General features: G+C 47.6%; 4 protein-coding genes across 4 annotated transcripts; 2 read left to right on the top strand and 2 right to left on the bottom strand.

Moving 5' to 3' along the window:
• Positions 1-6,013: 6,013 nt before the first annotated feature.
• MYCFIDRAFT_177449 (uncharacterized protein) lies at positions 6,014-8,603 on the bottom strand (the record flags this gene model as incomplete). The annotated part of the gene is made up of 10 exons (XM_007931231.1): positions 6,014-6,086; positions 6,125-6,190; positions 6,224-6,255; positions 6,285-6,854; positions 6,891-7,045; positions 7,089-7,195; positions 7,249-7,289; positions 7,319-7,338; positions 7,376-8,339; positions 8,373-8,603. The coding sequence occupies 10 exons, from the start codon at positions 8,601-8,603 to the stop codon at positions 6,014-6,016; spliced, it is 2,259 nt and encodes a 752-aa protein (XP_007929422.1).
• A 27-nt stretch (positions 8,604-8,630) lies between these two features.
• MYCFIDRAFT_177448 (uncharacterized protein) lies at positions 8,631-10,915 on the top strand (the record flags this gene model as incomplete). Its single annotated transcript, XM_007931230.1, has 4 exons — positions 8,631-8,725; positions 8,757-8,889; positions 8,928-10,824; positions 10,857-10,915. The coding sequence occupies 4 exons, from the start codon at positions 8,631-8,633 to the stop codon at positions 10,913-10,915; spliced, it is 2,184 nt and encodes a 727-aa protein (XP_007929421.1).
• A 38-nt stretch (positions 10,916-10,953) lies between these two features.
• Positions 10,954-12,362, bottom strand: MYCFIDRAFT_177447 (uncharacterized protein; the record flags this gene model as incomplete). The annotated part of the gene is made up of 6 exons (XM_007931229.1): positions 10,954-10,972; positions 10,997-11,235; positions 11,280-11,519; positions 11,546-11,589; positions 11,616-11,638; positions 11,662-12,362. 6 exons carry the CDS (start codon positions 12,360-12,362, stop codon positions 10,954-10,956), a joined length of 1,266 nt encoding a protein of 421 aa, XP_007929420.1.
• A 53-nt stretch (positions 12,363-12,415) lies between these two features.
• MYCFIDRAFT_177446 (uncharacterized protein) lies at positions 12,416-13,640 on the top strand (the record flags this gene model as incomplete). The annotated part of the gene is made up of 8 exons (XM_007931228.1): positions 12,416-12,500; positions 12,541-12,693; positions 12,719-12,840; positions 12,891-13,058; positions 13,093-13,260; positions 13,293-13,493; positions 13,534-13,554; positions 13,590-13,640. The coding sequence occupies 8 exons, from the start codon at positions 12,416-12,418 to the stop codon at positions 13,638-13,640; spliced, it is 969 nt and encodes a 322-aa protein (XP_007929419.1).
• Positions 13,641-15,103: the final 1,463 nt, after the last annotated feature.

Below are 15,103 nucleotides of genomic sequence, written 5' to 3'. Positions count from 1 at the left end.
GTAAACAAAAGAAAAATTAATCCTTTCGACTTCTTATATAGTGCTTTATCAAAACACTAAAAAAATGGTTTGAATCTACACTATATATAAGAGAGTCTTATTTTATACCCCGATTACCCTAGAAGGATATCGTTATATAATCCGGACTGCATGTGCACCTTCACATATAGCCCCTGTTACTAGGAACTGTTGTCTTCCTACGTAGTCTAAGCACAGACCGACACTATTGAGCCTCATCTAAGTACTCGTATCGTGCAGTAAAGTTAGTTCAATTTGAACTGAGCCCTTTATACTATTACTATCGGTTATCAGATCAATCGTATAGGTAGCGTCTATTTAATTGGACGGAAGGATCAAGTGAGGTATACATTGGTTGAACAGATTTAATAAATTAGGATAGATAACTTAACTAAGGACGCCACCCTTAGCTAAGACTACTGTACTATCATTACTAGTACTGATACAATCGCCGCAGACTTATTATTGGTTGGTAGAAGTAACGCTCGAAGTAATGATATAGGCAACGGCGACAGTAACGTAACCCGCAAGGTAAGGTTGCCTATACTATTGTTTGTTTCCTATTAGAAGGTAAGGTTGAATCCCTTGTCCTGATTGGTCGTCGCTATCGTATTAGACACTTTTGTTAGCGCCAATCGATGAAGGTGTACTCAATCGACTTAGTTACAATTGGTAGTGAATAGGGGGGGGCCACTACTACCTATTATATAGAGTTGTCTTCGTATTGCTAAAGAGGAAGAGGTTGTTAGAGGAAGAGTTGCTTCCTTATATGCCCCTACAACTATACATCTTAGTTAGTTGTTAGGTTAGGTGGTTCAGTCAGTCTCAGCTGTTTAATGAACCTCTTCTAGTTCTGCGGCCTATAGAGCTTAGTTATTCCATCGGCTAGTATGTCCTATATAGCTAGGTATTCGCATTGAATCCTTCCAGTCTTATGTTCTTGCCTTAGCTAGCACTAGTAAATATCTATATAGCGGAGCTTCGTGTCTAGTTTGCTAGCATTAGCCTTAATGATGCGGATGGTCTGTGTATTGTTACAGTACAGCATAGGAATGCTGTCTAAAGTGAGGCTAATATTGTTGAAGAAACGCTTCTACTAGATCAATTCTAAGCCTGTATATAAGGCAGCTAGCAGTTTAGCTTCAGTCGTAGATTTAGTAACAGTTAACTGTCGTGCTGCCTTCTAATTAACTGGTCCATTGAATAGGCTGAATATCCATCCCTCTAACGACTGTCTCGTGCCCTTATAGTCACTATAGGATGCGTTAGAAGCTCCGTAGAATTCATAAAGCTATTGGCTTGAGTGAACGGTAATTGTTGGTCCGCTAGCGTTGTATTCCAAGCATAGGTGCTTTGTTTGTAGCAGGTATTTAATATACCAATTGGCAGCGGCTATATCTTCTTGCCGTAGATTCTGAAGGGCTTTTAACAGCATAGAGACCGCCTTAGCTATGTCCGGCCGGGTTTGTACCGCTGCAAAGTTGAGTGAACCTATACGGCTCTAGTATGCTAGGATTGCTAATAAGTCTATATAACGAGTCTCCTTGTTAGAGGGTTTCTCGTATAGTTCGTATCCAGTCGGCAATAGTGCCTCTGCTCGCCTGCTATTCTTAGGATCAATTCTATAACGTTGACCTATCTTCTTAGTGTATGCCTTTTGTGACAACTATAGCTTTCTGTTCTGTCTGTTACGTATAACTTTAATACCGAGGAACCATAAGAGTTTCCCTAGGTTACTGAGCTTATACTCCTTCATTAGCTTCTACTTAAGGTCCATTGCTTTCTGTCTGTGTTAGCGGTAATACAATAGTACTATGTCGTCTACGTAGAAGAAGATGAATACCTGTTTGTCTAGGTCGGTATACAGGCAGTCTACATTGTCTACTAGTTGTATACCAAGTTTGTTTTCCAGTGTTGTAGTGAAGTGGTTATACTATAGTCGAGGTAACTCCTATAGACTATAGAGTGCTTGGATTAGTTTCAACACCTTACCCTTCTACTCAAATCCATTAGGCGGTCTAAGGTATAGCGTATATAGGAACATAGCATTGAGGAAGGCATTAACTGTATCCATTTGCTTAGCTTCTAGGTTAAACTTAGCTACGATAGCTATAAGGGCTCTGAAAACTCGTGCAGCTAGTGTTGAGGTATAGGTGTCTAAGTGTGTGTTCTTCTAAAGGTCCCCTCTTGCATATACTCTTGCTTTGAACTTAATCAGTCGGCTATTAGCATTACCCTTGTATTTGAATACCTAAGTAAGAGGCAGAAGATTAGGCTTATCTAGTGTATTCAGATCCACCTATTTAAAGGTACGTATCTTCAGTGCCTTGTTGAATTCAACTCTTGCAGTATATATCTATTGTTCCTTGAACCGGCTCTTAAGTACCTATCGCTAGTTACGTGGCTCTGCTAGTAGGTCTGAGACCTTCGGTATAAGGGTTGGATCGCTCTCGTCTCGTGGAAGTGGTAGCGCTAGCGGGTCTGGTGAATTAGACTCATTAGATCGAGTTGGCTGTATAAAGCGTGCTTTATGCTCTGCGGCTATACAAAGGTTGCTAAATAGAAGGAGGTTTCTCGCTTGTTCTCGGTCGCTAATATAGTAACGGCCGGCTCGGTAGATAGCCGCTGCTCGCTGTCGTTTGTTTGGGTTGTTAACTCGATAATGCGGCCCTCCTGTGTTTAGTAAGTAACGATGAGATACGTTAGCGGCTTCAATTGGCATTAGCAATTCGGCTAGCTTAGCACGTAGCAAGTTGAAGTCTATATTATCTGTATGACCTAGTGCGTCTACATTATTATTAGGGGCTTTATTGCTGGCATCGTTCTTAGGTTGCTGATTAATGGTTGGTTCTACTAGTCCATCTAGCATATTATTACGCGGTTGTAGTATTTCGCGTAGATCAATTGGAAAGTCTCGTTTCTATATAGGTACCTATACAAGCTATAGCTCAGCTAGTGCTGGTGGTTGAGGTAGTAGTAGTTCTAGTCTAATAGGGTCATCTGTTAGCCTGTTAACTATTATGAGTCGACTAGGCCCTGTTAGTGTATCCACCCCCTTAGCTCCAAACCTGATAAGGTCTAGAGGTGTGTCGTAGGCTTCTCGAAGTTCGTCAAACTAATGCTCCGAGGCGGGTGCTTGTACTTCTTCGAGATCACTGTATTCTTCTGCAAGCTCTTAGTTAGTTATAACAACGCCTAGGTCGTTATTATAGCCGTTGTAGAACTTGGTTTCGTCAAATATAATATCTCTTGTGCGTAGCACTGTTATCCTTGAGGGCACCTATATCCTATAGATAGAGTGTCCCTTATAACTATATAGGTACCCAATGTAAGTCCGTAAGGCTACTTTCATAGTGTTTGGCAGTATAGCCTTCCTTTTGCTATTGCTATTGGCTGTCTCTATGCCGTAGATCACTGGATATGCCCTTGTACTAAACTAGTAGATATAGGCTACATTTGGCTTATGCCTAGTGCTAATCTCATATAGTGTTCGCATTAGTAAGTTAGCGGTTCGAGACCTTAGTAATCTATTGGCGAGGAAGGTAGCTATATAAACTGCTTCTAGCTATAGGTTGTGAGGGAACCCAGTATGTATTATTAAGGCTCGAGCCACCTCAATAATAGTACGGCCTGCTCGCTTAGCTGGGTCCTGTTCTGATATGTACGGGGCTGTTAGCCTCTAGGTAGTGTGGTTATTGCGCAAATACGATCGAAACCGAAGGCCTGAGATGCCTCCTTTATTATTAGATAACAAACAGATGATGTCTCGCCCAATGCTGCGTACGAAAGTGGCTATTTGGTTCTAGCATTATAGAAGAGTTGATTCCTGTCGATTACTGATTGTCTATGTGAAATAAAGTCTAGTATTCAAGTCGTATACGTGAAAGATGTACTAGTTACCATTGTAGGCCGGGTCCAGTTGTATCAAATCGGCTGCAATGTGCCTATATATAGTTAATATTGACACATTATAGTGTCTTAGTCTCCTTGAAATGAGCCTCTTGCCCTTTGCTTATGTATATATAGGGCACAGTGGTGTTCTTAGTACCTCATTATTATATGTATGATCCCTTTTTATCCTATTAACCCTGTTAACTAGCTCTTCTGCTCTTTCAGCACCTAGGTGCCTAAACACTTTATGTATTTGCTTCAGTGTAAGCTTCCTTAGAGGTAGTAGGCGTACGGAGCGACGGGCTGTTGCATAGGATAACTGAGACAGTTAGAAGGGGTATAGATATGGTTTGCCTTCATCCCCTATTGGCTATTCGAGCGGAGGTTTACCGTCTGCTTCGTAGGTAATGTCGAAATAGGGCATGTAGTTGTCCGGTCTAATAAGAGGGACTAGTAGTTTCCCTTATGGATTGTAAAGGACATCATCAAGCTTATTGTGCTTAAACCTACGGTAATAGAAGATTGCTCCTCTAACAATATTAGTATAGAAGTTAGGGATATAGAGGCATTCCTTTAGTTTAATAGTTAGGGGTTTACCTGCTACTGAAATAACAGTGAAGGATGCCCTTCCGATTGCGATGACTTTATTGTATCCCGTACCAGTTACTATAGTGGCTCGCGGTGGAATAAATATAGCCTAAAAGTTGAAGCGACTAGGGTAGTTGACAATGTTGCAGTTAGATCCGCTATTATACATTAGTCTAATGAAGGGGTTCCATTTCTTGTTCCTGTTTGTAGCTATTAACAGATGGGTGGTTGGTATAAGAGTAACTGATGCAAAGGCTAATAGGTCTAGTATGTTAGGTTTGAAGAAGCAGGCTAGTGAGACTTTGTCTAATCCATTTCCTGTTCTAGCATCGTCTCTATCTTCAGACGAGAGTCTATAGTACTGCTGGGCAATCTTAATGGCTAGTAGGTCCTTAAAGAACTTAGCCTGTCTTAAGCAGAAGCCCTTGTTCTTACGTAGGTAGGATTCAAAGTACTTTAGCTTTCCTTTCTACTTGTTGTCCTTATCCTTCTCTTCAACTTGTTTACGAAGTCGGTAGTTCACTACAGTACACTTACCGCGGTTTTCATATGCCTTCTTCTCACCTATACTAGTAAGCTTAGCACAGGTCTTTAGTATACGGTTGCCACTGTTACTGCGGCCCTTGTTCTTGTTAGGCTTATCGTTGTCGTCTGCAGCTTGCAGAGCGGCGTTGGCACTAGCTTCACCTTCTTCGTAGATAATGCCAAAGGATGAACCCTTCTTAGAAGTACCTAGCATATTGCGGGCATATTCTCGTACTATGCTAATCAGTTGATAGAAGTTGTTGACTAATAGCCCTACCTAGTGCATTATATAGAGCCCTTTACTATAGGTCTTATCTACATTTATAACTGCAGTATATAGGTAGGTTACTAAGTTGTCAAATTCCGGGTGTTGTATGCGTTTCATTGTCTTATAAAGGTCAAGCTATTCCTTATACCAGTGCTCGGGGTCCTTTACCTGCTTGGAATTTACAAGGCGGTGAAGCTCCTTGCTAAGGGCAGTCCTTTGCTATTAAGTGTTAGGTATAAGCTTGTTCTTCAATCGAGTTAGAATAAGCCGTATAGTTGGTACTACGTTGTCTGCATTAGGATTAGTAATCTCTGAATAATAACGAATGTCTACAGTTGTAGCTAGATATTCAATTATCTTATTGCGAGCTGTCCTAAAGCGTTCAAACTCCGCCTTCCTTATATCAAAGTGTTCCTTAGTAAGCTTTGCCCTAGCCTAATATAGGGGATTGCTTATAAGTTGTTCCATATCGAATTCCGGGAGAAGGGGTTGTGCTAGTTCAGTTAGCTTAGTCGAATATAGGTCAGCAAGGACCTAGGTCTTATATCTAGTTAGATACGTCTTAGTTTGCTTAAACTATCGATCCTAATTATTGGGTCTACGAAGGATAATAAGCTTGCTGCTACCGAGGCGACTAGCTGATGAGAGGGCTATTAAGGATATACTGAATTCGAAACGATTGTAGAGGCTTGTAGAAGCTTGAATAGTTGTTTCTTAGTGCCGTTAAGACTGTCGATTGTTGTCGATTGTTGAAGGTCTCGTAGGATGGAAAAATTCTTTCCTACTGTAGAAGTCTCTAATACCGCGGATTAAATCCGGGCTTATAACTATCACGCACAGCGCAGTGGATTACTTACGTAATACTGCATTGCCGGCGGTTGAATTGGCTTCGTTGATTGCCTATGTTCTGCTCTATTCTATAGTCTAAAATACAATGAAAATTCTTCAGGCCAAGAAGTCACGTGCTTGTCATGTGACTGAGCTGACGCGTCACAGCTTGCCCACTACCGTCGAACCGATGATTGCTGTAGATCATGCTTCTTCCACTCAAGCCGTCTGGACATCCAACATCGCGATCGAGACAAGTGAAGCTGTTCCCGCATGCCTTGTGCTTGCCGACTCGGGGAGTACTTGGCTCTAAGGACGCTCGTTGGCGCTTCGGCTGCGGAGTGCTCGCAGTGGGAAGAGCCTCATCTCTGCGCTTCTTCTTCGCCGGGGCCCAACCAATGCGGCCTTCGCTCGTCATCGACCGGGACGGTTCGGGCCACAGGCTTCCCGCCGTTGGACCTGCAAACACAGCATGAGAGGCTGGGCGGAAGGCCAAGACAGACTCCGATCGTGAGGCGTGGCGAGAAGCTTCGGCTTTCGGGCCATCACGCTCTCTTTCGGGCGTGACGAAAAGACCACTCGACCCTTTGGAAAAGAATTCCTGTCCGCCAGTCGCCCATGGAGACTGATGTGTCGCACCCCGCTCTCCTGTTTGGGGATCTGAGGCCAATTTGTTCGGCTCATCATCTTCCGTCGTGCATGGTGTTGCGGGGCGGCTGTCTGGCACTTCAACTGGCTCTCGTCAGCATCTTGTTGCCTGATAGGGGCGGACTTTTTTTTTCATACCGGATTTGTCGACAGGTGGTTGTCCGCCTGATTCTCTTTCCGACACGTCGTTGTCGGAAGCATCACCCAGACCTCCCGACATCCAATGGTCGTTGGCCGGACTCAGCTGACTTTCTCCTGTCAGGAAGTCTTCCTCCTCCGCTGCAGATCGTCAGCATTCCGATCCTTACATTTCCGCCATGACTTACTCGAACGGTCGTTGGCCGGAGTCGGCTGACTTTCTCCGGTCTCGAACTCTTCCGCTGCAAAGCATCAGCATTCAGGCCGCTTCGTTTCCGCTCAGACTTACTGCTTCGACCGCCGTCAGTGAGTCCTTCTTCGACCTCTTCTCTCGACTTTATGACGTCTCCGGCTGGCCTCGAACCGTTTCGTTCGCATGAACGGACTGTACATTGTCAGCACTCAGGTCGTCACGGCGGGATCAGTCTCGCGTACTGCCATGATGCCATTCGCATTGCTGCTCCCGTCCACCTCCCAACACGACACAATTGGTGCATGCTCCACGAAATTCGGCATCGTCCACAACGCATCCCTTGAAGGGCACTTCACCCTGGGGATCAGCGCAGGCACTGCAGCGATCCATCTTCTCGGTGCCAACACAGTGCACCAACATGGCTTTCAGGTTCGACATTCGCTCAATGTGAAAGTGGCCCTTCTCAATCCAGCGTCGAGTGAATGTGAGGAGCCGCATGACCGGCATGTTGAGGAGACGAACCCACGGATGAGCTTTCTGCTTCAGCAGACGCTTGCACAGCGTCATCAAGGGCTTTGTGTAGTTGATGTCTTCGGGCTCAAAGTCACTGCCATCGAGTTCCACTTCGGCCCAAGACATCGCCTCAATCTGGAGTCGCAACTTCTCCGGATCCAGCTTGTACCAATTCCAGAAGCGAGGCTGCAACTTCCGTACTTCGTCTTCCTCCGGATGCGTTCTGTAGTATTCGGCCACGCAGCCCAACGCTCGTCCCAATCTCCAGACCGATCTCCACGATTCCCGCCAGACCACTGTGACTGTATCCGCACCATTGGCATGCTCTTCCAGTCCCAAGATCTCCTCGACCGGGCCGTATCGCACGCCATCAATGTCTACAAATCTTTCACCATCTTCTTCGATCACTTGATCTGCCCTAACATCTGTCGGCTGCCAACTCACCAGATATGAATCGAGCCCAGATTCCGTGACCCTCTCTAAAATCGTCGCTACACCGAAGTCTGCCTCGATTGGATCGCTTCCTGGAGCGATGCGCCGATGAGCGTCGGAAGGCGAAGATGGGATTTCATCATCTGGCACAGGCAGCACCATCGTCGGACGTACATCGCGTTGCAGGACATCTACCAATCGTTCGGGCGGCTGTCGCCTGCGAGGCGTTATGGGTCCCGGCGAACCCATCGAGAAGCTCGTCGTTCGCGAATTGCCCGGAATGCTATCATCCAAAAACTAGTGAATCAAAACTGAGAATGCTACCTAGACGTGCCTTCCGAAGAGGACTGGCGGCCTCGCTCCACGACGCCGTCCCTCTGCTTCACGTTGTCCTCGTTCAAAGTCAGCAAGGGTTTGCCATTGGACGAAACTACGAATAGGGGAGAGGCTCTGTTGGTGCTGGAAGATTGCCATTATTGAGTCCCAGCCCTCGCAAGACAAGCTACCCTGGACAATCCCCTTTCCCAATGGGTTTGATGCACCATACACGTGGAATGTCATCCGCAGATCTTAGGTGCAAACACCTCGATGTCTATCATCATGGTTAAACAGCAGTCACCACCCTTCGTCGTGGATCTGTTGCATGGCTGGAACCCATTTCAATCAAGGAACTTCATCAAGCTGTGTTCTCGGTCCAATCCATAGCTACCCCAGCTGTCGACCCGACATCCGGCAGATGGCGTCAACATCCTTAGCTGGACCAGGCCAGAGCCTCAGAGGGGTGTTCACTGTTTTGGCATGGCGGGCGAAGTCTCGCGCCCACCGCCATAACGTAGATTTCCAGGGCGTGTTGCCTATCCGAAGGACAGCTTGAAGTTGCATCAGAGTGTCCAAGGGACGTATGTATCACTATCGACGTCTGCGGCGACTTTTCCAGCGCTGACATTGCGAAGAACGCAAGAGATGACACTGCCCAAGCGGACCGTCAATGGCGTGGCACAAGGAACAAAACGCAGGAGTGATTCGATCGAACCACCTCAGCGAAAGACCAAGTCATTCATGGAACCCGGCGAATCGCGCGACTCGGCCTCGCGCTCTCCCTCTCGCAATGCTTCTTACCAAACCGATGATGAAGAGCAAGGGGGCAACAGCGAGAACTCTCAGCACCACAACATTTCTCATCCCCAACACACACTGGGCATCAAAACTTCAAACTACCCCGGTCACGCCCCAAACCACATCATGGACTCGACCAATGAGGCTTTGGGCCATTGTCTTAAGATCCTCAGCGCAAGCACCATCCCGCCGCGCCTCTTTGCGCCGGCCGTGGAGACAATTCTCGATGATCTGATACTCCCTAAAGTCCACCTGTCCGAGGCGGCATCGATCAAGCGGGCTTTCGTTGATCTTGACGGCATACTCCGTTCTCACGGCATCAATGGTGCAGGAGCTGAGAAAGTCGTGGACATATTGCGCGCTCAGACGAAGAAGGCCTTCGTGGACCTGACTAACGCGGCAATGGACACTGAGCATGACGAGACTGTCTCCAAATCTAGGCAAGAAATACACCATCCTTCCGAGCATGTCTCGCTGGATCGGCACAGCGATGCGCACGATTACATGAAGCATGCCGCTCTTGGGAGCAAGAGTGGTCCTGCGGACGCTGTTACTACTGAAGCGGAGCTTCCAGGACGCGCGAGACACCTTGACGACGGCTCAAGGACTCCCGCGACATCTTGGACTCGTTCATCGCCCCACAGCCAGAGTGCGTCGCTTCGGTCTCGTTACTTCTTTTCGGGCCCGGGAACGGACAGATGCGGACGGAATGTGGACGGAACGCTATTCGAGCATCTCGAAGACGGTTCCGACAGTCCGACGCAAGGGAAAAAGCGAGACTGGTCTGAGCAGGAGGAAGAGATTGTATTGAAAGGCATGCGGCTTCAGCGGCCTTCTGGGGCAATCGCCAAGGACCTTGCAAAGATCGGAGCCTCTCGTACTATATCTGCCGTCAACAACAAGCGTGCAGTCTTGCAGAAGAGACCCGCTCCGGAAGAGTGGGTGCGTGAAGCTCTCGGCGTCGATGGCCGTAGAACGGCGAAGCAAAATGCCTCCGCTCCTGCGAACAAAACTGCCAAGAATACAGACAAGGTGTCAACGAAGGCCTCCATTTCATCTGACTCGTGGTTCGACGACCATGTCTGCGACATTGTGGCGGTCAAGTGGCACTGCTACCTGCCTTCATCCGATGAGCTTGATCTTTACGTCTTTTACCTCCCGGTCGGCACTCCAGAGATTCCGGTGGCGCCCGACTCAGCGGAATCCAGGCTGGAGCTGGAACAGGCCTGCGTGGAAGCCTTCAAAGGCGGCGAACGCTCTTTTCAAAGCGTGACACAGCTGGCGGACAATTTCTGGATCGTCACGTGCAAATCTCCGCGGTATGGCCATAGAGAGCTCATGGAATGCCCAGTTCTGTTCAGAGACTTTCGGTTCTTTCCTGAATACCTGCCATTGCAGCCACCCAAGACGTTTGCGGCCAATGTCGAGCAGGATGTCACCCATCGGGAGCTCGTCCTCGTCACTTTCCAAATTCATTCCCAGGTTGACTTTGCCATGCAAGTCGATGCAGCCTCGTCCTCTCGCAAGATCGTCGCCTACTTCGTGCAGTCACCTGGCTTGACGCGTTTCTACATACGTCTCAGCGGCAGACATGTCGGGCTTTGCTTCAAGCCTGTAGAAATGCACGGAACGTGTTGGCTGTGCTCTGAAGAACATGGGGATCGGCGTTGCGCTATGGACGTTGCACTGCAGCAATAGGCACACAATTGGGGCCGGTTTCGTGCCCGGAAGACCAAAAGGTATGCATGACTATGTGAGTGATTTCAAGTGCATCATCAAGGACCGGTATGCCTTCTCAAACAAGCATGCTGAGACTCGCCTGTTCCACCAAGCCTCACGAGAAATGCGAAGCTTTTGAATCTCCTGCCAGGATGCCTGCAGCATCGCGTTCCAAGTCCTTCGAGTAGCCTGCTAGCAGAAAAGCTTCAATGGATTGATACCGTAGCTTCTTCTGCTTTCTGACTCTTTCTGCTACCCAAGAATCATAAGCGCTGTGGTAAAATGCCCCGCGAAGAGCATCACATCGATACCGGACACGGCGGATGTCTCTTCTCCTACTCGCCACCCAGTCGGTATTCTTCGTGTTCCTCGCGCGTAGGGATTTGCTAGGCGTCCTCGCACGATTTTCGTACTCTTCAAACTCGTCTTTCGACTGCTTGAAGACCCCGTAGCTTCTCGTGACTTAGCAGGACTGCGCGCAGCTCTGACGGTCATTTCTGGCTTCCTCCGCACGGGCTGATCTGCAGACGTGGTGATAGCTCTGCCTTTGCGTGATAGACAAGGCGACGTCTCTCCATGGACAGGATCGGCCCGCACGACTTCGGTCACTTGAGGGCGGGATTGAAGCTGCTGTGCAACCGACTTATATGTCGACTCGATGACTGCACCTGCACGCACTTAGCGTCATTGCCATCCATTGCAAACCATGTCTCTGTACTTACAGTTCTCTCCTGCCACGCTGCATGGTGAGCTCCGAAGGCCTCGGAAGGCACAATTGGCACACGCGTCGTTGAACGCCGAGCGGTTGGCATCAATCACGCAGCGTGAAAACGTGCCTTTTCCGCCTGCGCAGTTGTTGCACGGCACTTTCAGTGCAAGTCCGACCACTTGCAGGGCTATGGCGTCTCGAGATCGTGTGTTTGCAACATTGACAAGGAGCTTCCGTTCACAGAATTGGTCCGTAAAGATCAAGGGCTGTCTGGGCTCCATCCCAATGCCCATCGTCCCATTTGGTGGGCCATGCTGAGACCAACGGCCGCTTGCATCGTCTTTGGTGGATAGAGGGGCGTGCAGCCTCTCGAGGAAACTGACCGGGTGATCACAGCCGGCATCGGGCATGAACCTTCCATCTGGCAATGATCGCGAGGTACGTGAATCACAGAGCACAGGCTCAAAACTTGTCATATCGACAACTTCCATGTCCACGTCCGGTGAATCTAGCAAGTCCACTCGAGAGATCCAGGACGGCCTCCAAAAGATCCATGATTGTGTAGGTCCCTTGGGAACGCTCAGTTTGACGTCGAACTCCTCGCCATTCAATTCGACGAACGCGGTTCCATCAGAGCGAGCGATGACCTGTTCGCGGTCCAGCAGCGAGGGCATCCACTGAACCAGATACTCCGGGCCGCTTGCACTGATACGATGTTCCAGGAGATGGCTGAGTGCCAGCTCGTCGCTTGGTGGCCTGGAACGACGCTTGGTCATCTTTTAGCTGCTTTTCAGTTGCTTTGGAGTCGCTGGATCAGCCGCAAGCACGAATGTGGACTCGCCTGCCGATTGGAAGCAGTTCTGTGCTTGAGGAACCATCACGCAGACAGCGCTACGTCCTGGCGTGCGAAGGTCGTTTGCTCCCGAGCACTAGTTAAGGAACAACTCAAATGAGAGACCTCTAGGACAAGGTTGCAAGGTGTACTCCTGAACCGCGAGAGACAGCGTAGCCTCGGTAGAGAAAGCATAGCAGAGCCCAAGTTGCCTGACAGTAGTACGAGGAACGGAATCATAAGATCTATAATGGTAGACTGTAATCCGCTCAACAGTTAGACAGACAAGCACAGAAACAGCAGCAGGACCCATCGGATACAAAACAAATCGCTCCGACGACATCGGAAGACATTCCGACGGATATGGACCGCCATCATCGCAGAGCTCGAAACTAGAGGCCTTCTTGCATGGCCACCTGAGAGTTACGGATCGGAGACAAGCAGCGCTAGTACGCAAACGGAGGGATCGAAGACAATAAGCGCTGGTACGCAAATGGAGCTTTCGATTACACCAAACAAGAGACTCGACTCAGCAACATGTGCTTCTACGACCGACCATGATCTCAAGCTGCGAATCCTAAGCAAGCTGTTTGCGCCTGCGCTCAAGACTCTCGATGAACGTGCTACGCTGGCCCATTCCGTACAAAACGTTCTTAACAGCTATGCTCAGAGAGACACGATATCACGACCTGATGCGACGCAAAGCAGACACCGCGACTCGACGCACGCAGACTAGACATCCCAACCTAGAAACATCGACCAGAAGTCGCCAAAGAGCACTTGTAGCAAGTCCTCCAGATCCAAGGAGAACGCAATCTCTCAAGTGGAGCCCACGTTTCAGAGTCGATTCGAGCTTTTCTTGTTCTGCGCTCAGCGGAGGGCAGAGTCGTCTGCGGCTTTGCATCGTCTAAGTCGCGGGTGGGAGTTGAAGTTCGCAGAAAGTGTGAAGTGGGTGTGGGACGCTATGTCCGGGCGGCAGAAGAAGCCATTCAAGCTTCTCCGGAGGTGTCATCAGCAGAAGCAAGCTTCTGTGCGTAATGTGAGGTTTGGCCGCGATCTGATGGCAGCTTTTGATGTGCAATACGACGGCAATTCTGTGCTACTTCGACATAAAGTGTGAATCACGCACTCCGTCAGTGTGGTCTACAATCAATCCCGGATTGCAATCTAGATTGGCTTAGCAATTCAATCCAATTCAATCCGGCTTATTCCTGCTGACTAAGCAATCCAATTCAATTTAATCTAGCCCCTTTCTAAAGCAATCCAATTCAATCTAGCCCTTTTTGAAGCAATCCAATTTAATCTAGGGGCTAAAGGGCTAAATTAGGTAGACTTAGCAATTCAATCTAATCCAATTTCGCCTAGTCTTGCTAATTTAGCAATTCAATCTAATCTAATCTAGCCCCTATTAAAGCAATCCAATTCAATCCAATCTAGGGGTCCTAGCAATCTAATTCAATTTAGGGGGGTCTAGATTAATTGGATTAATTGTAGACTACACTACACTCCGTATGCATTTAGGCAGAGACGCGCGGTAAATGTGAATGTCTTAGAAGGGACTAGACCTATCTCTACTTAGACTAGTAACAAAGGGTATTCGTATATATAATATAGAATCACGTGTTCCGCAGCAGACTTTTCTAAACCCGTAAGTAAACTTTCTAACCCCTCTACTAATTAAATAAAGTCCCGTATAGACTATTAAAGGACGGAAACCAACACTACTACTACTACTACTAGCAGCAATAGTATAGGCAACCGAGGGTAATATAACCTATAACGATATAGGCAGTAAAGGACGGGAACCAACACTACTACCACTACTTGTAGCAATAGTATAGGCTACCGAGGGTAACATAACCTATAGCAATATAGGCAGCTATATTTAGTAAGATAGGATGACGAGACTATCGCTTAGGCTAATGACTAGAGCCCTACAATATAGGCATTATAGAAGTGTAACATAAACAATATACTGTACGAGGTTGATAATCTGTCTACTCTACAGAAGGAGGCCTCTTATATAGGCTCAAAACTAGCCTATAGGTGTAGGGCCGGTTACTAGCCAATATCCCTCCCTTTCTTCGTGTCTAACTAGATACGCTTCATATTGCGCGCTCAAAACAAACATGTATGCATCCTTAGCGGTCTTAGCTAAGGCTATGTTTACAACTCCGTAATAACACCCCCGGGGTAGCATTAATCCTAGATACTATAATCATGCAAAAACGACTTCCTAAGTAACACTATACAGACTTACTGTTGCTTTAACGCGCCGTAATCCTTACTAACAATAACCTTATCTACTAGTCGGCTCTCTAAATCTCCTCCGTACGCGTTAAAGCTATTAGTACCGAAGTACTATCCCTCGTAGAAAGCTTAATTAATAAGGAGGTTAGTAGCCTTTTCCGTCGCAGCTTTCTCCTAATTATATAGATACTCCTTAAGTCCTTCGTTATTGAGCTAGAGGATCTGTTTAACTTCGTTCTAAACAACGTAACTTAACTAAGGAATCCTACTAACTAGGGCGTCGGAGATGTAGCCGAGGCCTTCGACTAAGATAGCCGTAGGGAAAGCGAATAGCACGAAGGAGTTAGAGGCTAGGAGGGCGGTCAGATTGCGGTACGCTTTAGCAACCTAAGAGACTGTTAAGTTTTCGTAGCCCTTAACCTTAGTGCCGTTAAT

This window comes from Pseudocercospora fijiensis (genome assembly GCF_000340215.1).
Source record: "Pseudocercospora fijiensis CIRAD86 unplaced genomic scaffold MYCFIscaffold_7, whole genome shotgun sequence".
In the NCBI taxonomy this organism is placed as follows: Eukaryota; Fungi; Ascomycota; class Dothideomycetes; order Mycosphaerellales; family Mycosphaerellaceae; genus Pseudocercospora; species Pseudocercospora fijiensis.
This window is presented reverse-complemented; position numbering and strand designations above follow the sequence as displayed.